The 25,084-nt window shown below is 33.4% G+C and overlaps 3 protein-coding genes across 6 annotated transcripts; 2 read left to right on the plus strand and 1 right to left on the minus strand.

Moving 5' to 3' along the window:
• LOC109334054 lies at positions 2,702-4,967 on the plus strand. The gene is made up of 3 exons (XM_019569630.1): positions 2,702-3,041; positions 3,352-3,375; positions 4,604-4,967. The coding sequence occupies exons 1-3, from the start codon at positions 2,855-2,857 to the stop codon at positions 4,927-4,929; spliced, it is 537 nt and encodes a 178-aa protein (XP_019425175.1). The 5' UTR covers positions 2,702-2,854; the 3' UTR covers positions 4,930-4,967.
• LOC109333611 lies at positions 5,857-12,227 on the minus strand. 4 transcript variants are annotated; one of them, XM_019569128.1, is made up of 11 exons: positions 11,648-12,222; positions 10,581-10,681; positions 10,377-10,448; positions 10,139-10,220; positions 9,306-9,386; positions 8,712-8,753; positions 7,362-7,421; positions 6,984-7,127; positions 6,192-6,352; positions 6,108-6,151; positions 5,857-6,065 (listed from the first exon to the last, which is right to left on the minus strand). In XM_019569128.1, the coding sequence occupies exons 1-10, from the start codon at positions 12,035-12,037 to the stop codon at positions 6,127-6,129; spliced, it is 1,158 nt and encodes a 385-aa protein (XP_019424673.1). In that variant the 5' UTR covers positions 12,038-12,222; the 3' UTR covers positions 5,857-6,065; positions 6,108-6,126. The 4 variants fall into 4 exon arrangements, 3 of the variants coding, with proteins under 3 accessions (XP_019424673.1, XP_019424674.1, XP_019424675.1); XR_002106033.1 differs by having other exon boundaries at positions 6,108-6,352; positions 11,648-12,220; XM_019569129.1 differs by having other exon boundaries at positions 5,857-6,352; positions 11,648-12,220.
• On the plus strand, positions 18,852-24,018 carry LOC109333664 (protein STRUBBELIG-RECEPTOR FAMILY 8-like). The gene is made up of 16 exons (XM_019569199.1): positions 18,852-19,152; positions 19,675-19,807; positions 19,913-19,984; positions 20,079-20,144; positions 20,245-20,316; positions 20,488-20,559; positions 20,955-21,026; positions 21,119-21,184; positions 21,257-21,322; positions 21,418-21,731; positions 22,082-22,338; positions 22,518-22,789; positions 22,923-23,058; positions 23,165-23,304; positions 23,416-23,572; positions 23,729-24,018. The coding sequence occupies exons 1-16, from the start codon at positions 19,050-19,052 to the stop codon at positions 23,879-23,881; spliced, it is 2,151 nt and encodes a 716-aa protein (XP_019424744.1). The 5' UTR covers positions 18,852-19,049; the 3' UTR covers positions 23,882-24,018.

Raw genomic sequence — 25,084 nt, forward strand, 5'->3', positions numbered from 1 at the left:
GATCCAGATTTTACTAGAGTGACTCGTAGTCTTGAACTCTATCTCCAGCATCAAACCACACACAACCTTTTTAAAGGTGTATTCTGTAAAGCCCGTGCGTTAAAGGTCATGCACGTCTATCCCAGTATAGTGAACGCTCTAGAAATTTATGCCCCAAAATTTCATAGGAAGCGGCCCCCACTTCCACATTCACATAGGTGAGTCTATCAAGAGTACTCCTATAGCCTAGGTACTCCACTCCAATTGGAGTATAGATCTTATTAAGAGTTTTAACTCATCCTTACATATGCTACATGAATCATGCTGCTTGTAATTTTATAGCATGTTTATTCTCATATCACTTCACAACTTGTTATTACCCATTGAACCTATTTCTTGGGATCTCCAGTCAGTTAGGTCGAGTTACCAACATGAGTGATCCTCGTTCTAAGGGAAATAGTCACATACTCTCAGAAGTATTATGAACTTTCTATCTAGCTAGTCCTTTCGTCAAAAGATCTGCTAAGTTATTCTCAGTGCGTATATGATCCACTCTAACAACTCATGTAGAGAGTAATTCTCTAATGGTGTTGTGTTTACGACGTATTTGTCGCTTCTTACCGTTATGAAAGCGGTTCTCAATTTTTTTTTCAATAGCCGTGGTACTATCACAATGGATCAACATGATATATGTTTTTCCCATAGGGGAATCTCTGCAAGCAAACTTCTCAACTCACTTGTTTCTTCATTAGCTGTTGCTAATGTTATCATCTCAACTTTCATAATGGATTGAGATAACATAGTCTGTTTCTTGTTAGACTCTAGATAGTCCATCTCTCATTTATGGCTTCTCGCCACAAATCAATATCCAAAAAAAACTTCTTGGATAGTTGATGGATTATCCTCCAATATATAGACCATATAATCATGTGTATACTCTCTAACAATTATTGTTCTCTTACTTCTTCTAGGTTCTATTTTAAACCTTTCATTTTCTATCATTTTCTCTAATCACAAGTATGTGACTAGTTGATGTGCCCCCACTATTCCTCAATTTAAAAAGGAATTTCTTCTAATTAAAGTCAACATCGTTAGACTCAATGATCATTTTGTGTTAAGGTCCTAATGCTTATACACAATATTATTTATATCATACCCAATGAATATAAATTCATAGGCTCTCTGAGTTTAACTCTATAGGGCCATACCATCAGAAATAATTTCATGAGCAATTTTATGTATCTCATAGGACTAAGACTCTACTAATTTATTATCAGTCATTTTGATACTTGAGGTAGTAATAACATTATATATATATTATCTTAACTTCTTCGGTATCATATTTCTTTATTTCTCAAATGCATACCAAATTAATTTGGCACACTTGTATGGGCTATAGTAATCATACAGATCATCAGACAACCCATTCAGAATGAAGTTCTTACATAAGTAATTACTTTCATTCCAGAGAGCTATTTCAATAGCCAATTTATCTTTTTCATCTTTTTCAGCCTCATCCGATACCACTGGGATGTCGGTTTTCAAAACATGGGCAACCTTTCTCATAGTGAGAAAAAATTCCATCTTATGTTGCCAACGTTTGAAATTTGTTCCGTCAAACCGAAATGGCTTGTTCAGGTCATAGTGTTCGGTCTAGTAATATTATCTACGAATGTCATTGCAGTCGAAACGTCTTAAAATTGTTGATACCGTAGCTTGCAGCAATTCTAAATGGCGCGAAATAATACTTAATGGCTAAGTCACGACCAGATCGCTCTCTTTAAGACGTTTCGTGGTACTGCCCAAAATGTGCAAGCAGACTATCAACCACTGTATGACTACCCATGCCAATTCTCACAATACTGACTACTAGTGTCAGTTCTCGAAATGCCCATAATATGGCTACCTGTGCCAATTCTTTCCCTCAATACTGACTACCAGTGTCAGTTCTCGAAATTCCCAAAATATGTCTACTTGTGCCAATTCTTTCCCCCAACAATACTGACTACCAGTGTCAGTTCTCGAAATTCCATCACGGAAAGAAATGGGAGAAGTTTGCCGGAAATGCATCAACAGAAAATATGAGGGAGAAAGAAAAAGTTGAATGAAAGCGCATTCAACTTGGGGGGCAAGAAAATATGAAGAGAGAAGGCTTCTATTTATAACTTGAGATTTTTTTTCCAAGTTCCAGTTTCTCCAATGTGGGACTTGAGAGTTGATTTTTTCAAAACTCTCATATGTGGGACTCGGGTGTTTTTTATATTTCACACCTAAAAGTTCTCACTCATGGATTTCAAGAAACCATGTTCCAACATAAACAACCAAATAGATATATACTTTAAGTAATAATTATTCATATGAAATCAAAACAGTAGCGAAAAGCATATGATGAATCACGATCAATATACATGGGAAGGATTTGGAGGGTTATATGAGGAATGTAATGAATACTCATATTAAATGAAAATTGTAACCAAATAATTGATGAATCATGATCAATATTCATATGAAGGATTTATATATATAATTATAAAGGGAATTAACAGTCCAGTAAAATATGACAGACAAAATTATTCCATTTAAGTACTAATAATTCCTTTATAGAAGAAGATTATTTATGATTTATTTATTTTAATTAACTAATTAAATACTAGTAAATCAGAAACAATGAGAACAAAAAACACTATAAATAGAAGAGTGAGATACAAGAGAGACACACGTAATAGACATGTGGGGTTAATGTAGTTCAGTTTTCCCCCAAAAGATGAGAGAGAAACAGATACACGAATCATGAAAGCAAACAAACAAACCTTAACCAATTATCATTCAAGATCCTGTTCCTCAGTTTGAGAGAGAGCAGAAAATAAAAGTAAAGATGAATTGGAAGCAACAAAGAGTGTTCAAATTGTTCATGTCAATTCTGGGATTCTCTTTAGTGACTTACATTGTAGGACGACCCTTATATTGGCATATCAACGATACCCTAAACTCTATCTCTTCTAATTCTTGTCCTCCATGCCACTGTGATTGCTCTTTTCAACCACTACTTTCTCTCCCTGAAGGTACCAAAAAAATTTGGGTGATGAATATTGAAACACCATTACCTTATATTGTTAATATAATAATTCCTTGTTTGTTTAAATGCATTCTGGTAATAGGTTTATTTATTGTACATTCTTGTAAACATGCTTTCTATGATTGTTATCAATTAATGGGTAATCAAATTACTAAACTAAGTTTAGAACTTTTTTGTGTGTGGCCATGCAATGAAAATTTGGTAACTTGATAGGTATAGTATTTGTATATGTTGTTTCTTGTGCTTATATATCATTGATTGCTGATGAGGTGTTTCTACGTGTTCTTAAACTGCAGGATTGGCCAATGACTCCATTTTAGGTTAGTTCTTCTCCATTACTATTAGAGTTCTTCATTGGTTAAATATGTAAATGCTGAAGCATTTATAATAACTTTGATATCTCTTATGTTAAGCCAATTAACAATAAGATAAAAGAAAATGATGAAGATCACACATATTTAATATTTAATGTGGTTTGGTCAATGTGACCTAGGTCTATAGGCAAAAACAACAATTTGTTATTTCTAAGAGAATGGTATACAATGAGATGATTTACAATAAGCCCTAATAACATAATATATGGTAATCCACAAAAGTCACTAAAATGCATGTAAATATGCAAGGGCAAAAATATAAGTGGCAATCACTTTTTGCTTCCCACTTGCTTCTTATTTTTCTTCCTTAAAATTTTGAGCAAAGTTAGGTTATAATTTGTACGGTCCCTTTTTATATGACCAATGGTATTTTCTCAAGATAAGGAAATAATTCATTTTGGACGTGTGTCTACCTCTCTCAATAAGTGTCACTCACGTAAATTGAATCTTTAACTTTTAGTCTAGTACAATACCTGATAATCTAATAAAGTCTTATACCACTAGACCAACTTGTCGTTGATAATTTGTGTTGGTCTATTAACAACACTCAAGACATTCTACTGTCATTCTTTATGAGCTAGCTTTTGAGATAGAGTTGTAGCAAATTATTTTGATAAGTTCCATTATTTTGACCAAAAAAGTAAAAAGTTGGCATCAATAAACAATACCTATGGAGATTGGGTTCTATCAATTTCCTTAGTGTTCAGAGAGGATATTGGCCTTTAAATAAGTTATATATATAGTAAAATATTGAGTCAAATCTAAGTTAAAAAGCTAATGACTATTAAATAAGGTGAAATAGAGAGGAAATGGAGATAATCTGCACTTAATTAGATAAGATGAATGAATTGAACTAGAAATAGAGAGGGTTTACACCTCACCTAGGATAGCCTTAGTTTTTCACTTGATAAAAATATTAGAAAGAGAGAATTACTTTATGGACAATAGTATGTGGTATTTATGTCCATATTTCTAAAAGTGTAATAAAATGGTGTTTTGTAATTAGTAATTAGTAAAAGGGCTTATTTAAGAAAAAACATCTCAAATGCTTTTCCTTTTCAATTAGTAGTTTTTATTTCTAATTTCTTAACTTGAGCCCTAAATAATAGAAAATGTAAAGTATATAATACTTTCATGCATGAACAAATGTAAATATTGTTGACTATATTTGTAGATTGCATGAGGCAAGAGCAAGGGGTAAGTAAAGAAGTGGAGAAGAATTTTATAGATCTTTTGGCTGAAGAAGTAAGGCAAAAAGAATCTGAAGCTGAGGAAAAACAAAGAATTGCAGACATAAAACTATTAGAGGCTAAGAAAATAGCATCACAATATCAAAAGGAGGCTGATAAGTGCAACTCAGGAATGGAGACATGTGAGGAAGCTAGGGAAAGAGCTGAAGCAACACTTGAAAATCAGATGAAAGAAACTGCTCTTTGGGAACTTCGGGCTAGGCAAAGAGGATGGAAAGAAGGTGCAAAGAAATCTAGAGCTCATTTTTGAATAGTATAGTACCCTTTACAAAGGGTACTCTACTTTTAGTAGTTAATTCTTTCTTTTATTTCTTGACTATTTTTTGGTTACTTGAGTATTATTTAGTGAAAAATAAATACACAAGACCATTTAGCCTTCCCATGAATCATTGAGTTTTCATCAATTCATTAACTTGATAGGTTTTGGTGTTGAACCTTAACATCCATTCCCATAGATATTGATGACAGAATATGACAAACAGTAAATTGCTTGTGTTTGAGTTTGACAAAGACTAAGTAGCAAAGCCAATATAAATATGGGCGGTTAGGATTTAAACACATGAGAATAGTCTAACACAAAAGACTAGTCAATTAGGTTGGAGAGCCGTATAACTTAAATACTACATTAAATTTGTTATTCTAATCAATAAAGGACTCTAACATGGCTTTATGTTCTCTCCTGCGTAGTCCATCTGGGAACATTAAACTAGTAATTATATGTTGAATTTTAAATTATGGTTACAGTGTTGATCACATTGCAGCTATTGCAATCAATTTCAGTAATGTGGTCCACAATCATGACCCATTGCATATGATGCAATTTACATTTTAAAACACTGACTACAAGCTTCAAGTGATCAACTATTGGGCATGTTGTGATCCCACATGAAGGAACCACTTGTATTGAAAGAATGAATTTAAAAGTAGAGACACCCCAAAAAATGTGGTATGGCAAACATGACCCTAGCAATACCTCCCCCATTTTTTCTTTAAATTTTTGAGTTTAAGGGGTTAGGTCTCTATATGTAATATACGATGCATGAACCTAAGTAGATGTACGTAACCTTATTCTGCAAGCAAAGATATTGTTTCCAAGATTTGAACAAGTTACTTCATATTCACTAAGCAACAACTTTATCTTTGTGACAAACTCAACTTCAAATACAATCTCCAGGTCTTCTATAAAAAATAATGCTTCTTTGTATTATATTATTATAACTGGTTACATTATGTAACCGATCACTGTTGTACAAGTGTGATTAATGTACACACCAAGTCATATAAAATGGTCTTATTAGTTCATTACATCCGCATAAACTAACTATCTCAGTCACAACTACAAACTTTTATCTTCAAAATCTGGTTCTGGAAAGTGATGTATATATTAAGTTGTTGCAGTAATCCCATTAGACATCCAAAGTATATATCTGTCTATGTAAGTCAGTAATCAGTAAATGGCTAAAGAGTGGTTGCTTGGACAAAAGCACAAAAGGTCATAGAGGAGTGTCTAACATTGCCGAAACTTCAAAGTGGCCAATAACTTCTTCACTCAACAATCTCATAGCAGCTCCCTGAGAGAATTTCCTAGCAAACAAAAAGCATGGAACAGATGTTGAATTGGAATGACACCACTCGGTCCGGTACTCGGTTTCGTAATATACATGATTGATGCCCTGTTAAAAAAGACATTAGATTAAGCAAATAGTTGTATTAAAAACATAAAATTGTTTTCAAAAAAATAAAACAAATTTTGTTGTGCTAATCGAATATGATTCTACAAATCTATGATCAGCACTAGATATATTGATGTAAAGCATAACATCTGTATGGGCACAAATTTGGTAAGTGAAGACATGGAAATCATTTACCAAAGGTAGTAAAAAAGAAGACAATCATTATTCATCATTTTTTGCTATGAACCTTTATCTAACTCTTCCAATAAAACCATTGTTCACTTTCAACCCGGAAAGGACACTTCAATCTTATCATGAGAGATGACAGTTTGATTACTAATATGAATTATACCATGATATAGGGTCACCCTGTGCCACTTCAAGGAAAGCATTTGAAGGAGCAAGAAAGTTTTATTTACTTCAATGACAGTTTTCAACCATCCCATGCCCCAACCACAGAATATAACAGAGCAATAAAAGACACCAGGGTTTTATTAAATGGATCCTTCTTTATTATTTTACATTTTTTATCCCAGCAACAAAGGAAGGTGGAGGCCGAGCCATCTCTTTTTATCCAACCCTAAATGTCTAAATCTATGTTCAAGTCAAGTATGAGGCACCAGAAGATAACCTTCATATCCTTTATCCTTTGAGGGTTAGCATTTGCATAGCTGAAAGTCATAGGATGCCATTGATTCTCCTTTTTCGCTGCCGACTGGTTCCACAGGGTATAGGTCAACGTTCTGCGTTCAAGTTCCCCTTCTAGGTCATGCATCTAGAAAGAAAGCACAAAGAAGAGAAATGTATTATGATTCACAATAGAATCAAACAAAATCCATGCAAATTAATCCTCAATGAGTTATTCAACATTATTTGATCAAGGTCATTTGTGAATAAAGCAGAAGCGAGAAATATTATCAGTGTAAATACTAAATAGGGTTGAAGAGTGAAAAACTCATCCAACAAACGGCAAATGTAAACAGTGATGAGGGAAAACTCAGTATATTACTGCAAGCAATGTCTGCACGTAGTGTTCATCTGGAATACAGTTGTGCTGCTTCTGAAGTTTCTGCACTTACACAAAAGCATAACAAACAATTGTTACTATGAAAATACATTATAAAATGAGGAGTACTAACTACTGGGAAGCATCACAATAATTGCTAAGTCACAAGGATCTATAATGTTTCGCTAAAGAACCTATAAACTCCTAATCCTAATAACCAACTACCCAATATGTTATTACACTCACATCTATACTAATATACAACACTTTACAAGGCTACACACAGCAACTAGTAATCCAATTTAAAATTTGACAAAGCTGGACTACTGAAAATTTATGGTACATTCAGTCAAAGACTGAATGCAGGCCCCAAGGAAAATTCCAATGTTCCCAGGAATACATAATTTTGAATTCCCTGTACAATTTTTTTTAATGTTACATCAACAATTCAATATTGAACACCAATCTTTGCTTGAGTGGCCCATAGAGCTTCCATTAGCCAGTTACAATTATTTTGAACTACTACCAGCCTAGTGCATGAGGCTCCCAACTAGTGGGGTTTGGGGAGAGTGGCAAAGAGATTATTTCCAGGATTTAAGCCTATAACCTCTAGGTCACAAGACAAGCAATCTAACCGTTATGCCCAAGCTCACCCTCCTATTTAGAACTACAAGCATAATCCCATAATCAACATAACTTCAAGGCATACAACCTTGATTAATAATTTCCATAAATTTATGAACATTGATGATATAACTTGCAGCCTGTGTGGTCTTGAGCATGAAACCATAAACTATTTGTTCTATGAATGCCAACGGACACGTGAATTACTCCAACAGGTTTGCCAATCATTGTGTCTGGACTATTGGCCCAAGAGTTTCAACAGATGGGTGGGATGGATTATGCATGCTTTCAGAAACAAGATCAGGAAACATATGGTTTGGGCAGCTTATGCAGCAGTTTCTTACTATGCTTGGAAGGAAAGGTATATGAAAAGTTTCAACAACGTAGTTCCCAACCAGAACAATACTTTAATGTGGTTAAAAAAGAATTGGCTATGACGTTTCTTTTCTGCTATCCGAATATTAGGAATTGGAAGAATGCAGTGTTAGTTAGCGAAGTGCAAGCAGAATGTATTTAATTTTGTAGTTTGTTTTCTTGGGGCATTTTGTTGGGCCCGAACACTTCCTAGAAGGAGGCAGGACTAACTAACTTCACCTTTTATTTGTATTGTTGAATTTCCAATTAAAAGCAAAGAAGGTGCCTTAAAATTATGTATAACAGTCTAAGACAATATGATACATTCCATATTTATACAAAATTAGAAAATCAAAACTAAATTAGATGACTTACAAGATTCAGTTTTCCCTTTCTGCTATCAATTGGTGGACGTCTCTGCAAATGAGAAGAAAATTAGATGGATATTTTTTAGGTTTAAATATGTTTTTGGTCCCTGAAAATATATCGAATTTTTGGTTTAGTCTGTATAATTCCTTCTTTAGGTTTTGGTTCTTATATATTAAAAAAAAAATTGGTTTTAGTCCCTAATGACAATGTGGCTAACATCAACAAGTGACGTGTCATAATAATTGATGGTGTGGTCAATTATGGTATTGAGTATTGACACATCATCAATACGGACTAAAACATTAACAATCAACTAAAGTATGGATTAAAAACTATGAAAAAGAATTTATGGGACTAAAATCAAAATTGCTTATATTTTCAGGGATGAAAAACATGTGTACTCTACTTTTTATTAAGACATTACAGTCAAACAGTTAGTCCAGTCGTGTATAGTTTGTATGCTGAAGGGTTAAGTTTTGAATTCTATATGATGACTTTGATATAAAATCAAGTTTAAGCCAACTTTAAGAAATCAATGTTAGAGTATAGCAATTAATGTAGGACTAGTCAAAACCACCTAACCAGTGATCAATTACATACCTTGCAGTATTTCTTAAAGACAGAAAAGATAATATCATCATCTACAATCACTTCGGCATGGCTACGAATTAATGTGATCCACTGAAAATTCAAAATAAAATCAAATTAAGACATTATTTCTAGGAATAAATGGTTGAAAATATCACCCTTTAATCTCAATGAAACAATTGATGTGCATTTTATATCTATAGAAGCAGTTCATAGCTAAATTCAGCTTGAATTTCCAAAATTAAAAATTTCCCAGATTACATGGCAAGTGGAGCCTTTTGACATAACTTAGAAAACACTTGCGGAAGTCAGCTCCATGGAGCAACAATGGTTTTAGTTCTCAATCTGAAACTAGTTTGGAAGAAGAAGACAAATTCCTGCCTTCGCAGTTTAAAACATTAATTAGCTCAATTAAAAAAGAGCGGTCCAGTGTACAAGGCTCTCACCTAGTAGGGTCCGGGGAGGATAGATGTATGTAACCTTACTCTCACAGCCTTTACTAATTAAATCAAATAATTGAATTTATTCTACCACATATAGGAATCACAACTTAAAACTATGGACATGGAGAGTAAAATGAAATGGAAGATTATATTTCACCAATACTTCAGCTAGCCAAATTTTATGCTTTTCCATCAACTACTATCAGCTAAACTTTTCTGTTTAAAAGAAAAGGACACGCCTAACCAGTAGGTTCCAACAGATTGCAGAATTAAATACTCTACTAAATACCATTATCACAACAAATAAAAAAAAATACAGATAAAATACCAGCAAAGGGTCCTTAATGAATGGGATGAACAACATTGATGTCTGGAAAAAAGGAATTAAATGAGAGAAATAACCTGGGACCCTTTGCGCCATTTTTCTCTGGGTATTTTAGGTGACATTTTTGGGTTGTAGCGGCCCTCCTTCACATCAAGAAAGCTGCAATATAAACAAACTAGTTTATTGCATCTTAAAGTTTAAACCAACTCTCTCCACTTCACTCCAATGAACAGATTGTAAATATGGACTATTTATAATTTAACAGTCAAAAAAGACTTTGTGCTAAGCACCTCAAGAACCAAAGCCTTCTTCTACCTGTCCACGAAACTCCTTGGAGAAGCCATGACATAATCATACACATAGGAAAAGTTGTACAGGGGAACACAGCTACACATGGAAAACAGAAACTTAGAGTCTGTGCATGGGACCTGCCCCTGCCTACAAAACGTATTGAAAACAGAGCAAGAACAAATCTGATCTGGAAACATACGTTAATGCAAGACTTCAAAAAAAACCAACCTGTCCGAAAGAAGGACAAATCTTTGATTTGCAGGGTCCTCTAAAGCTGCTTCTAGTAACAACTTTTCAGCCTGAATCATACTTGATTCTCCCCATGAAACCTAAAATACGCACAACACTAAACTCCTATCAACATGGAATACAATAACCCATGGAAGTATTTCATTTATATTCAATCCCATTGGTACACACATTGTAGGCTAAAGCATAAATCCTAGCAAAAGAACAAGTCTGAAAATAGCATGATAATACTCTCGACCATCAAAATGCTTAGCTACACACCACCACAGTTACAGAATAATATAAATATCATCACAGCACTGGCATTCATAGCACATTTTTTGTACTTGATTCATTGAGCTAAGAAAGAGTGATCCTTTGCACAAGTGTAAGGTTGATACCTTTTGACCAAGTGGACTCACGGTCACAAATCTAAATCCTGGAAACAACATCTTCATATGTGGAGATAAGGTGTATTACATTTACCGGACTCCACCGAGTGGGAGCCTCGCATATAAAAAATTCTATCTATCTATCATGTAAATAGCAGGTTGAACAATTAACAAGTTAACCTAACCCATTGGAAGAGTGTCCAGTTGATTGAGAAACCAAAATTGAATCTTTAGAGCCAATTTGATATCCCTATTCATTGGTGATGAAAAATCTACAAAGCCCATCCCAAAGTACTTTCAACTTTCAAAGGGAAATGAAACAAAACCTTATATTCTAGTTCTAGTTATGATTTTATAACTTCATACGAAAAGGGTACACACTAATATGCATCAACAAGTAGAAAAGAAACTAACTTTATAATAATAATAATAATAATAATAATAATAATAATAATAATAATAATAATAATAATAATAATAATAATAATAATAATAATAATAATAATAATAATAATAATAATAATAATAATAATAATAATAATAATAATAATAATAATAATAATAATAATAATAATAATAATAATAATAATAATAATAATAATAATAATAATAATAATAATAATAATAATAATAATAATAATAATAATAATAATAATAATAATAATAGAAATTTACCTGAATACTATTATTGATTTGTCGAGCTTTGAAAAAACGGGACCTGGTAGTTGAATCATCCAAAACGAACCCAGGTGTGGAATGAACATAAATGGAGAATTTCGAAACGACACCGTTTTGGAAGAATGTTCCCCAGAGAAAATCAAGAGGGATGTTACGTCGAACAAGGAACAAAAATGCGATCTTGGGAGGGCCATTGAATACGCGAGAAATTGAAGATCTCGTCAACCGAGATGAGTTATTGCTATAATTATTATTACTATAATGAAGCCTGAAGAGAGATGCTAAAACGACGACGCATGAGAGGGAAACAGAGAAGAACAGGATCAGTAGCTTCCAGTTGAAACTCAACCTGGTGCTGACGTGGCGTCTCTTGCTATTTGCAGCCATGCCTTTGTTATATTTTTATGTGATGTGAAAATAGGAATGTATGCATAAAATACATAGACATAGGTGGTGTTATTGAATTGGAATTTGATGCACATGCAAAAGCTAAGAAATTATTTGGGATGTTTAATTTGGGTGCTTTCTCTTCATCTTCTTCAACCACTTCATTGAATTTTTTCAAAATTGGGTATTTGAGGTTGGAGTGGGAATGTAGGATAGACAGCGAGGCGTGAACGTGGGGGCCACTACCACTGAATTGCCGCAAGTGAAGTCTGCACTATGGGAGGGGAGCAGATTTGTTATCCATAGTTAACCTCACCATACGTGTTTTTAGCTTGTAATTAATCAAAAAAATATTTTATAATTAAATTTTAATTTAAATATATTTTTTTAATTAATCATAAGTTCATAATACATAAAGTGGCATAAACTATGTAACAACATATGTAAATATACCCTTTGAGATGGAACGTGAGATTCGATACACATGTACCCACATCGTTCCTCACCTAAAAACCAACCATGTTTTTTTTAATGCTAGTTTACTAGGATGCCTTCGTTTACTAGGCTGAAATTTGGGAGAGGCTCTAAATGCATGTATAGATTCAATGCTGTTGGTGTAAAAGTATATCATTAAGTACATAATTGTTTGGTAAATTTCTTAATGAGAAATATATTTCAATTAATATGGAGATCGTGAGAATTTCGGTCTTGGGCCTAAAAGTGTGCTATAGTTTATAATTTTTTTTTCTAAAATGAATGATGTGTTAGTTGAACAAGATAAACCATATGAGTTGAATGAGAATAAACATGGTGGAATGTGGTGAGGACCCACAAATGTGTTGGATCCAAAATCCTAGAAGTCCATGTATTGGATTGAGACCATAGTGGAGATAGGAACTCAAGTGTTGGGTCGAGCTTTGAGACAAAGGTTCATAGATAGAATATCTCATTTGAGAGGAAAAGTGAAATATCATTATGTTGCGTTCACTGCGTCATAGTGAATGGTGTTAATTACTAGCAATTCCACAAAAGCACATGGATGTATGTTGACTTTGATGCATTGTGGAATGTGGGTATTGACTTTGATGTAAGTTGTAAATGGTCATTGGTAGAGATGCAGTGTGTGAACTGAGTATTGACTTGGATGCAAAGGTATGACACGAACATTGGTTGACATTGATGTAAGATGTGTGTTACAGTAATACTCTTCAAGGTGGACTATAATAGTTCTTTTAAACTATGATTATTGGTGTGAACAATGGTGGTAGTTGTTGAGACTTTCCAATGAAGTTTTATGGTTCAATTGGGTTAAGTATAGAAGATGACGATTGTTGATGAACTTTGGTGTAAAGATTTCATAGTAGATAGTATTGAAAGACTTCCTAACAAGAAAGAGCTAGATGATATGCTCCATTAGACGATGATACAAGAAGTTGCACAATAAGTTTGGAGAACTACGCTCTTGGTAACATCGCCAATGATACTCAAAAACATATGTTGGAGGTGAACTCTTAAGTGAGGGGATATTAAAGAGAATTAAGCAACGAGCAAGGTAAAATGAGATGTTCACTAATGTCGACATTGTTGTGTAGATTTCAGAATGAGTGATATATTTTAATCAAGGTAGAGATTGATGGGATTTGCTTGAAATATAGTATTATAAAAAGTCACATATTGCTTAGGATTAGGGTGTATGAGATAAACCAATGATATATATTGAACCTAGATCTCATGTTATAACTAACATCAATTAGAAACACTTTATGGGTTCTGTTTTGGGAGAGAGGAGCCTTCAAGATCAGTACTCCCCTTTTGTTGAACACTTTCAGCATCCTATCCTCCAACCTCGTGTTGTATCCTTTTTCAAATAATTGGCCTAGGCTCAACATGTTTCTTTTCATCCTTGGCACATACAACACATTAGAGATGTAGGAGGCTGATCCATCCTTCTTGATCATCACTTTACCAACTCCTTCTACAGTGATGGAACTATCATCTACAAACTTGATCTTTGTCTCAACATAATTGTCCAGGTTCACAAACCGCTCCCTATGCCCTATCATGTGATTGGAACATCTTGTGTCAAGATACCAACTGTTTGAACTCTTATCACATTGAGTTCTTACCATCATAAGTGCCTCATCTGAATCACTAGCCTCTTGATAAAAGCCTTCTCTTTTGGCTAGTAGCAATACCTCTTCTTCTGAATCCTCGTCCTTGGTTAATATGGTCTCTCCTTATTTAACATGAGTGGCATTTTTCTCTTTGCATTCAGAGGCAAAATGACCTCAATTTCTACAATTGAAACATTGGATTCTACTCTTATCCTTTTTCTTCATGTTATTCCATTTATGGCCCTTTTAATTAGCCTTATTGATCTCAATGTCATAACTTTGATTGATAGAGTTAATCCTTTGAGACCCTGGTCCTTGTGATCTTGAATTTTCAGGCTCAACTCTCTTGTCACCATGCCACTTTCCTTTGTCCCTTTTGAATTTATCATTGTGTGCAGAACCTTTTCTTTCTGAATTGAGCACTCAAAGCTTGCTGAGATTGCCTATCAGAATACCTTTTTATGAACCTTCGTTCATGTGCTTCCAAGGAGCCCCGCAACTCATCAATCTTGAAGTTTTCAAGATCCTTTGACTCCTTTATTGCCACTACAATATGATCAAACTTAGGAGTGAGCGTTCTAAGTATCTTCTCCACCACACCTTGCTCAGATAGTGTCTCTCCATGCCCTTTCATTAGATTGATCAAACCACAAATTCTTGGGAGGTATTCTACAATTGTCTCTTGTTCATCCATTTGGAGCAATTCATATTGCCTCCTAAGTGTTTGAAACCTCACATTCTTAACCTTCATTCCACCTGAGTAACTTTTCTCTAAGATTTCCCATGCTTCCTTGGAACAAGAAGCTGCAGAAATCTTCTGAAAGTTTGCACGATCTACACATTGATGAATCAAGAAGATTACCTTGCAATTCCTCTTCTTGGCTTCCTTATGCTCCACTGAATCTTCCTCTATTGTTTGTAGCCTAAATTGCGCACCATCAAGACATTCTTGGAACACAAATATTGCCTTCATTTAAATGCTCCAATGGTCATAGTTCTTCCCATCAAGAATTAGAAGATTCATTGAAAATTCATGTGAGGTTGCCATATTCCTTTGCAGCTTCACTTTCACCCCCTTTCTCCTTGAGTCTCTTATCACAACTATGAGCTTCACCACTTTGAAGCTTTTTGCACCTTAACTTGGCGCCTCCATAGATCCCTAATCACTTAGCTCTAGATACCACTGTTGGAAGGAAATAAGGAAAGGGGGAAAAGAATGAATTTAATCGATTAAGATATGAGTAATCGATTATCGAGTGAAAAGAGTGTATTGAGCAAAAAATTGAATAAATACTTCGCGCCTTTTTTATTCCAGCTATAGTGTCTTTATAACAAAAATAACATATTGTTTAAGCGATTGTACAATCTATTAATCGATTAATGAAACTAACTAAATGAATTACATTATTCTCAAGAAAACCATCGTCCAATATTAAGAGTGCTAAGTAGAGTTCTTTGCACTCTTCACATTGGTACTAAGAGAGAGGGTTGGAGACAATATAGCAATAAGAATATACATCCCTTAGTTTGTCATATGGGTTGAGGTTTACCAAGAATGATTTATTCATCATATAGTTTCTCCTATGTGCAAAAAAAATTACAATGGATAAGTGTGAAAGATACAACTTAGATAAATGATTTCACTTCTCCCTATTAGATGTGTGGAACGACATCTTTTAATTAATCATGCTACACAAATATATTAAAAAAAACAATTAGTATGTGCAAAAAATATAGATATGTTAACAATCAAATATTACAAAAAAGAACAAAGATAAAGGAGAATGGTACAAGAATTTGTCATCAATGTTTAGCCAATTTACGCATATATTTTCGAGAGTTAAACGCTAGCTATATTACTATGCATTAGAAAATAATAATTTGTATATCACTCTAATCTAATAACTTTTATATTTGTAATGTTGTTTTAGAAAGAAAAGTTCCAACTCAAATAAGTCATCTGTATAACAAAATGTCAAATCTATAATTATTTTTAAAAAAAATGGGGGCTGGTGCCCTCAGTGAGTCACTGTGGACTATGTAGGTGCATCCCCTGAATGGTAGTGAGTTAACAGTGATATATTGTTTATGGACAAGGATTATCTCTCCTTAATCATGTCATATTCCCTCTTCTAAACCAATTACATGTTGTCATATGAATAAAAAAAAATAAAAAATAAAAAATTCTAATTAATTTAGGACAGAAAATGGAACACTATTAAGAATATTGATCTTTATCCTTTGTTTATTTATCTCAGAATCAGTGTCATATGATATTTATTACTAACACTCTCATCTTATTATATGTATTTATGAGTTAATTTTGGTGTTGTCGATAGTATTATTATCTTATTAGGTGCTTTTGGACTTAAATCTTCATCTATAAGCAAAAGATCATGACTCATGTCTTTGTTTTTCTCCATATTAGCTGTCTTTCAATCTATAAACACAGATCCAAGACGCATTCACCTTCCATCTCGTGTGTCTGTTGCTTGCACCGGAATCTGTGATTGAATCTAAGTCTATGTTGATCTGAAAGATACCCGAACTTTGACTTGTGCCAATTGCTAAGCAGTGAAAAAAATTCCTATTACGTGCTCATCAAGAAAATGTTGTTCTTCCTCCTTACTTATAATCACTCATGGATAATAGTGAGAGGAGTAACATAATAAGTTCTCAAGGAGTATGAAAAAATATATGTTGGTGTAGTAGAAGTAATTATTGCATATGATTAGCAACAGAGAAAAAGACAAGATAATTTGTTAATAAAATTTTGTTAATTGTGCTCATGTTTCTAGGATATCATATACATAATTAAAATTACCCCTTTTTACTCTTAAAATATGATAGAACTTCAACTGGGGCCATGCACGTCACTAAAATTAGCTTTTTTTACATATGTGTGAGGGTTTCTTAATTTATATTTTGTATACTTATTCAATTTGTAATTTAATTATATGTAAAGTAACCATGCATATTAAATACTTTAATTTTAGCATATTTTCACAAGTTTACATGTCTCACTATGTATCTTATTTGGTGTACTTCTCATATAATAAATTGTGATCGAGTAAAAACTACTCTATGTAAGAATGGATACATTTCAAGCCACCTCAATTTCGTTGTTTCATATTTATTTCTGATTAAACTCTAGGTTAATGGCCAGAAGAGACACTACAAGCAGCACCAAATGTTGCTAGAAAGTGCAACAAAAGGTGCTAAAATTCACCTTAAAATTGGAACTGATGCAATCCATGCCAGACTCAAAACTGTTAATGAAGTTACATTGTCTGCATATTTCACAGCTAGGAAGTATTTATACTCCTGTAATTTTGTTTATGCTATTTGATTTGCTAGCTACTAATCTATTTCACAGCTATTATTTGATGGCCAAGTTAATTCTTGGTATTGGTATTGACATCTGAGGCCTGTAATAACATCAGCCCAATTGAAAAGAAAATGTTTAAACCTCAAAATTATCATGTTCACGTGACTTTTTACCTAATCATTATCTTATTATCTGATATTCAAAACTGTGTGATTTCCTGACACAGGTTGGGGTAAAAGCAAGAAAGGTGTGGAATAAGAATGTAAAATGGATAGAAGCAAAAAAATAATATCCATAAAGTAGAAAGGCATAGGCCCCATATATTGCTTCACTCCTTTAAACAAAACTACCCTCCACCCCATCCACTCTTTTTATTTTCATATTAACTTTTTTTAACACTATTACTATTCATTATTTAAGTTTTTTAAATTTACTCCACATCATAACATCAATTTTAAAAAAAATTCAATTTTTTAAATTAGTGGGTACATCTAAACATTAATTTCCCTAGAATTGATAGCTAAGATAAAGAGTAAATTTAAAAAATTTACTCTTGGAATAAGTAGATCCTCACTCTTCATTATATCTTAGCTATCAATCATGTAATTATATATATATATATATATATATATATATAATTTTCAATACTAGTTTTACTTTGAAATAATAATTATGCTGAAAAAATCATGTAATTTATTGTTTTGGGTGTTCTTTTGCCTGTTACGAAAATCATTTAGTATTGGTTAGTTACCCAAAAAAACTAGTGAAATGAACTATATCTATACTATATATAAATACAAAACTTGAAATAACTTCTCTAATTGTGTAATTTTTATTTCCTATTTTACTCTTCACATTATTTATTTTTTACAAAAAAACTATATAATCCTAAGCAACCACCACCAATACATTAATTAACCACATATCTCACCTTAAATTAAATATTATCATAAACACAAAAAATATAATATAAAGTACACCGAACATAACAAATACATTCTAATTCAAAAAAAATGAAATATATAAAAACTGAATATGTAATATCACACCATATTCGCCGTACCTGTATACACTAGTAGATATAATAAACAATTATACTTATCATATTAGTCGGTTTTCAATTAAATCATATTAGTCATATATACTATTTTTTATTTAAAATTAATCTTTTAAAGAAATTAACTTAATTTTTATCAAAATAGTATAAATAATTAAATACATAACTATTACATTTGTTTTATCCATCTAAAGTATATTATCTACCATTAAATAACCCATTTTATTTTATTAGTATTAAATATAGAACACAATACCATGTTGAGTAGGGTATTAATAACCCTGGTTGCTTTTTTAGTTTCTCTGTATTCATTACTCTACGCTTCGCTTCGAATTTCTATCTGTCCCTTTCATTAAATGCATTACTTTCTTATTCTGCCATTCGTGATCTAAACCTCAACTACTATTGTACTACTTTCACTACCGTTTTCTTCATCTTCTTTCCCATCGTCCCCATGCTATTATTGCATGCACTCTCCCACACCTGAACCACGCTTCTGAAGTAGAAACAACAATGCCTCTTATCATCTTTTCCTTCTCTAACTTCATGTCACTCTCTTTGATCCTCTCACTTTTTCTTCTGCCTTTTTCACTCTCTATTACTGACCCTTTTGATGGTATTACTATTACTACTATTATACCCTTTTTCTCATTTGTTCTTTTTATGATATCATCACGCTGTGTTTGGTTGATTCATTGATTGGTTTTGTTGCTGTGGGGTCTTCATTTCATAATGTTATGGAAAAGTTTTCGTTTTTGATAAAAAGTTTGGATTTTGCGATGTGGGTGGTTGATGCTTCAACCCAAGTTGAAACCTTGGCTTCTTAAAACATTGTCTTTTTTGGCTTTAGCGTTTTTTTTTGGACTGAACCGATGAGGGAGCGTTTACGTTTGGGGTTTTTGGTTTTTGTTTTCTGAAGTCTGGTTTATGGAGGAGAGAGTGCAGTAAATGAAGTCACGGGTTTATGCTTTTTCCAACCAAAAAAAATGTTTTTTTTTCCTTCTATTATTTTTTATTGGAAATAAGGTTGAGCTTAATCCATTTTTATGGCTATATATGAATTTGTTAATGCAAAGTGGCTGATGCCATTGCCTTTATGGATTATTGATAGTTTTTATTGTTGTTTCTCATGTTACAGTTGAAGCTCTTCAAGTTTTGTACAATGCTTTAAATAGTCCAAATGTGCTAACGGGTTGGAAAATCAGTGATGGTGATCCATGTGGAGAATCATGGAAAGGGATAACCTGTGAGGATTCATCAGTTGTTTCCATGTAAGAGATTCAGATGACACTGCACAATAATAATTTTTTATAGTTGTTTTTAGTGTGTTGATTGAGAAAAATGACTGATTTGATCCATGTTGTAATGCTGTTTAGTGAGCTCTCAGGTTTAGGACTCAATGGGACTCTTGGTTACCTTCTTTCAGATCTCATGTCACTGAGAAAGCTGTGAGATAATTCTATTCTGTTATTTTGTGGTACACATAGTATTAGCTATTTTAATGTATTGGTGATTGATAGCTTCTTACGCGTGTTCGTCCAGTGATTTAAGTGACAACAAGATCCATGACATAATTCCTTACCAGTTGCCGCCGAATCTTACAAGCATGTAATATTCATTTATTGATCAGTTTCACTTTGGTGGTTTTTCTTATTTTAATTTTTCTTGTCACTGAAATGTGTCATTGCTCTTCAATTGTATCAATCAGGAACCTTGCAAGAAATAATTTAAGTGGAAATCTTCCTTATTCATTCTCGGCCATGACTTCTCTTAATTATTTGTAAGTTGCTTTTGAATGTTTAAAATATTATTTCGTAATATTCAATTTGGTTGTTAACATTTAATCCATGTAGTCGATCCCACCTAGTAAGGCTAAGGCTTCGTCGTTGTTGTATTCAATTTACTTGTATATTGGAGCCACTCTTACACTGTTCTTTGATGTGATTTTTAGGAATGTAAGCAATAATGCGCTCTCCATGACAATTGGTGACATCTTTCAAACTCTTTCTGATCTTGGTACCCTGTAAGATATCTTACAGTGTCTTCACTGCATTCTCCCATCATTTAATTCATTTTCATTGTATTCGGTTTAATAAAAGTATGCTTAAATGTGACTACTCTAGTTCTAGGATTGACAATGTTGAAGTATATTTATTTTTCTCTTGTGGAAGCTTTATTCATTGCAATTCTTTAGACTGATCACATGAGGATCCGAGTTCATATTGATATACCATATTAATATAAAGCTTATGCTGCAAGGGAAAACAATTTTAGGGTGAAAGAGTTTCATACTCAAACTGTATATTTCTTCGGGCTTTATAGCTATTTGTTGTTGCGATAATTATTACTAGCTAGCTATTCTTAGTTTTAAAGTTCATTATATTTAATGAATGGTTGCCTTCCTTTTCAATGATGCAGGGATCTATCATTCAATAGCTTTTCTGGAGATCTTCCTCTTTCATTTGCTTCATTGTCCAATATTTCTTCTCTGTATGTTGGATGATATTTCATTTGAAGAACTTATAGCATATTGTAGATTTGTAGTAAATGTTAATTTGATGCTTATGAAAACTTTTTTGCAGCTTTTTGCAGAACAATCAGTTAACTGGATCTCTTGTTGCTCTTGTTGGTTTGCCGTTGGATACTCTGTAAGCTCTTCTCCTTTTGGGCCTTGAATTATCTTTATGCTTTTGTTCTTATCTTGCTCCACATTTTTTCAGAAATGTTGCTCACAATAATTTCAGTGGATGGATACCTCATGAACTTAGTTCCATCGGTAATTTCATGTAAGTATTTATGCATTTTTTTATAAAATGACTATATGTTTTGTAGTGCATAATTGCAGCAATGTGGTTAATGTGACTCTTCAAATATGGGCTAGATATGATGGAAATTCTTTTGCTGATGGTCCTGCTCCTCCTTCACCGCCATCTACATCACCTCCGCCGAGTGGATCTCATAGTAGTCATCATCGTTCTGAATCTGGTTCACATGATAAAGCATGGGGTTCTAGTGATGAAAAGACTGATGACCATAAGGGTTTGACAACGGGGGCCATTGTAGGCATTGTTTTAGGTTCAGTGTTGGTGACTGTTCTTGTGCTACTCGCTCTTGTTTTCTGTATCCGAAAGCAAAATAAGAAGGAAAATGGTGCAAGAACTTCTAGTGGGAGCCTTCCTCGTGGAATTACAAATGGTGAGTTCCCTCCATGTACCTTCTCGTTTCCTATTATATTTTCTGATTGTGTATTTTGGTTTCTTTCTAAAAATATTATCTTAATACTATGTCAATGAACATGATTTATGATAGAGAATTATGACGTTGTTCCATGTAACCGGCCCTACTTAGTGAGATTAAGTTTTGGTTGTGATGGCGACATTTCTCTTTATTCTTTAACAAAATTCATTTACATTATCCTTTTGTAGCTATTGTTCTGTGAAATGCTCGATAGAGATTTCCTACTGTTATATTTATTGTTTTAAGATTAAGGACTACATATACGCCTCCTCGCAAGTTTAACTTCTCTGTTGGGCTTTTACATGCAGTAACTCCTCAGGTGCAAGAGCAAAGAGTAAAAAGTACTGCTGTTGTTGCCGATCTCAAGCCTCCTCCTGCAGAAAATGCGATGATTGGGAGGCTACCTATAAAGAGCGGATCTATAAGGCAAATGAAATCCCCTATAACTTCCACACCATACACAGTTGCTTCTCTCCAAAGCGCGACAAATAGCTTTAGTCAGGAATTTATTATTGGTGAAGGTTCTCTCGGTCGAGTTTACAAGGCTGATTTCCCAAATGGAAAAGTAACCTTTAATGTTGCATTTCTTATCTACCTTCTCTACTCTATGTGTATCTCTTCATTTTCATGTTCTATTTTGGTATATTTTATTTTCTTAGAAAATCAAATTTATGAAAATTATTCCCTTTTATGTTCACATTTATGTATATTCTAATGGTTCCTGGGTTTTTTGTGTGTGTTTAGATCATGGCTATTAAGAAGATCGACAAGTCGGCATTGTCACTACAAGAGGAAGACAATTTTCTTGAAGCTATTTCAAATATGTCACGCTTGCGGCACCCAAACATTGTTACATTGTCTGGATATTGTGCTGAGCATGGCCAACGACTTCTAGTTTATGAGCACATAGGAAATGGGAATCTGCATGACATGCTCCATTTTGCTGAAGATAGCAGTAAGGATTTATCGTGGAATGCCCGTGTACGCATAGCACTCGGCACAGCTCGAGCTTTAGAGTATGTCTCATCATATACATGACATATTAAGCCTCTCCCCTACCTTTTCCCCCAACTTTATTATTTTAGGATGAGTTAGCATATCACATTCATGCTAATTTATATATTTTTTGTAACACGCTTTGTCCATTAGGTATTTGCACGAAGTTTGCTTGCCTTCTATTGTTCATAGAAATTTTAAATCAGCAAATATATTACTTGATGAGGAGCTCAATCCTCACCTTTCTGACTGTGGTTTAGCTGCTCTAACACCAAGCACCGAACGGCAGGTTGGTGAAAGAGGCTCGTTTTTCCTTCATGCACTGCTGAACATGGTATTTGTATCTTTTCTAAGTACACTACATTGGTGAAAATAATTATCTTTGTGCTTAACAGGTTTCAACTCAGATGGTCGGTTCATTTGGTTATAGTGCTCCTGAGTTTGCATTATCAGGAGTATACACTGTAAAAAGCGATGTTTACAGCTTTGGGGTGGTTATGCTGGAACTATTGACGAGTCGGAAACCACTTGACAGGTGAGTCTATCCCACGTGATTGAAAGTAATGCTCATCATTAATGTTTGCCTCTTAATACTATCTTTTCTTTTCGGCATGGTTTCTTAGACTCGTAATTTTTGTATGTTCAGTTCACGGGCTAGATCAGAGCAATCACTTGTGAGGTGGGCTACACCGCAGCTCCATGATATAGATGCTTTGGCAAAAATGGTTGATCCTGATTTGAATGGCATGTATCCTGCAAAGTCACTTTCGCGCTTCGCCGATATCATTGCCCTATGTGTTCAGGTACAAATTCTTTTAATTTCTTATTTTGGCTTCTTTCACAAATGTTGTAAGCATACTTATTTGCAAAGCTATATTTTAGTATCACTCCCATTACTTGTTTACTTCATCAATCCTTAAAATGATTTTATTGATGAATTTTTTTTATATTTTGCATAGCCGGAACCTGAATTTCGACCTCCCATGTCTGAGGTGGTGCAAGCATTGGTACGACTAGTCCAAAGAGCAAGCATGGTTAAACGACGACCAAGTGAGGAATCTGGTTATGGTCACAAGACTCCGGATCATGAGTCCATAGACATGTCCTTTTAAGTGTTTAAGCCTCTAATTTTGTTTACAATTTTGTGTAAAGTGTAGTTGTCCGGGTAAAAAATAATGATTACAAAAAACAGGAAAGAGTAGAAGTTTTAAAGATGCATCAAACAGATTCAAGATATTTGTGTTTGGAATTTTTCACACTTCATTTAATAATACTTTGGAAATAAACTATATATTTACCTTACATTGCTTTATTACAATGTAATTTGATGTCATTCTCACCTAGATGCTAGATTAGAAAAAATATGTAGAATAACTTTATTACTTAATGTTATTTTGTATAACCAATGGTTGTCTTATGAGTAAGAAATTGTCCTTTTGGAGTATACGATTGTCTCTCCCAACAAGTGTCAATTAAAGAAATTGAACCATAAACATTTTAGTCTATTTAAGAATCTAGTGGATCTTATATCACTAGATCAACGCCTTTTACTTTGTTTGTGAGCACATGATTGAAGTCCAACTACTAATGAGTTGGATATGTTATGATATGACATTGCATGCATACTGAAGGGCCTACTCCATTATTTTCTTCCACTTTTTATTGTCCTCGTCAAGAGACAGTGCATTTGGCATTTGGCGTTTCCACTTTTTATGCATGAAGATCCTGAAATAATTGAGTAACTTTGGTTGGATTGCATTCTTTTAGATTCTATAGTCCATAACAATGCTTCAATAAGTAGTTGATTAATATATTTGTTATGTGCCTATTTAAGGAGTTGGATTGAGTCAATAGTTTCCATGAGCTTAATATTGACAAAAGTCTTGTATAGATTTTCGGATAAAATTATACAAAGGGACAGCATCTTCTTATTATATAATTATTTTTCTACAACATTACATTAATTTTTAGATGCATGCATTACCTTCATCAAAAAATAATTTAAACATATCAATTAGATACAAATTTATTTTTAAATTCTACTAAGCATTGAAAAGTATGGTAGTCGTGTTCTTCTGAACTCGAATTTCGGGTAGTCAACAATTCTTTCCTACTTGGTTCACATCAGGTACCTCCTATAGTTAGAATAAAATAAAAGACTACCAACAAATACCTCTTTATGCTTAGAATGGCCTTTTAAGTTAGAAAAATAATGAAATTATCAAACAGTGGAACTTCGTAGTTTTCCCTTATTTTTCAAAAAATAAGTTTAAAATTGCAGAAGTATATTTGGCACTCCACTAAAATTAAAAATT

Source organism: Lupinus angustifolius, chromosome LG19 (assembly GCF_001865875.1).
Source record: "Lupinus angustifolius cultivar Tanjil chromosome LG19, LupAngTanjil_v1.0, whole genome shotgun sequence".
Taxonomy (NCBI): Eukaryota; Viridiplantae; Streptophyta; class Magnoliopsida; order Fabales; family Fabaceae; genus Lupinus; species Lupinus angustifolius.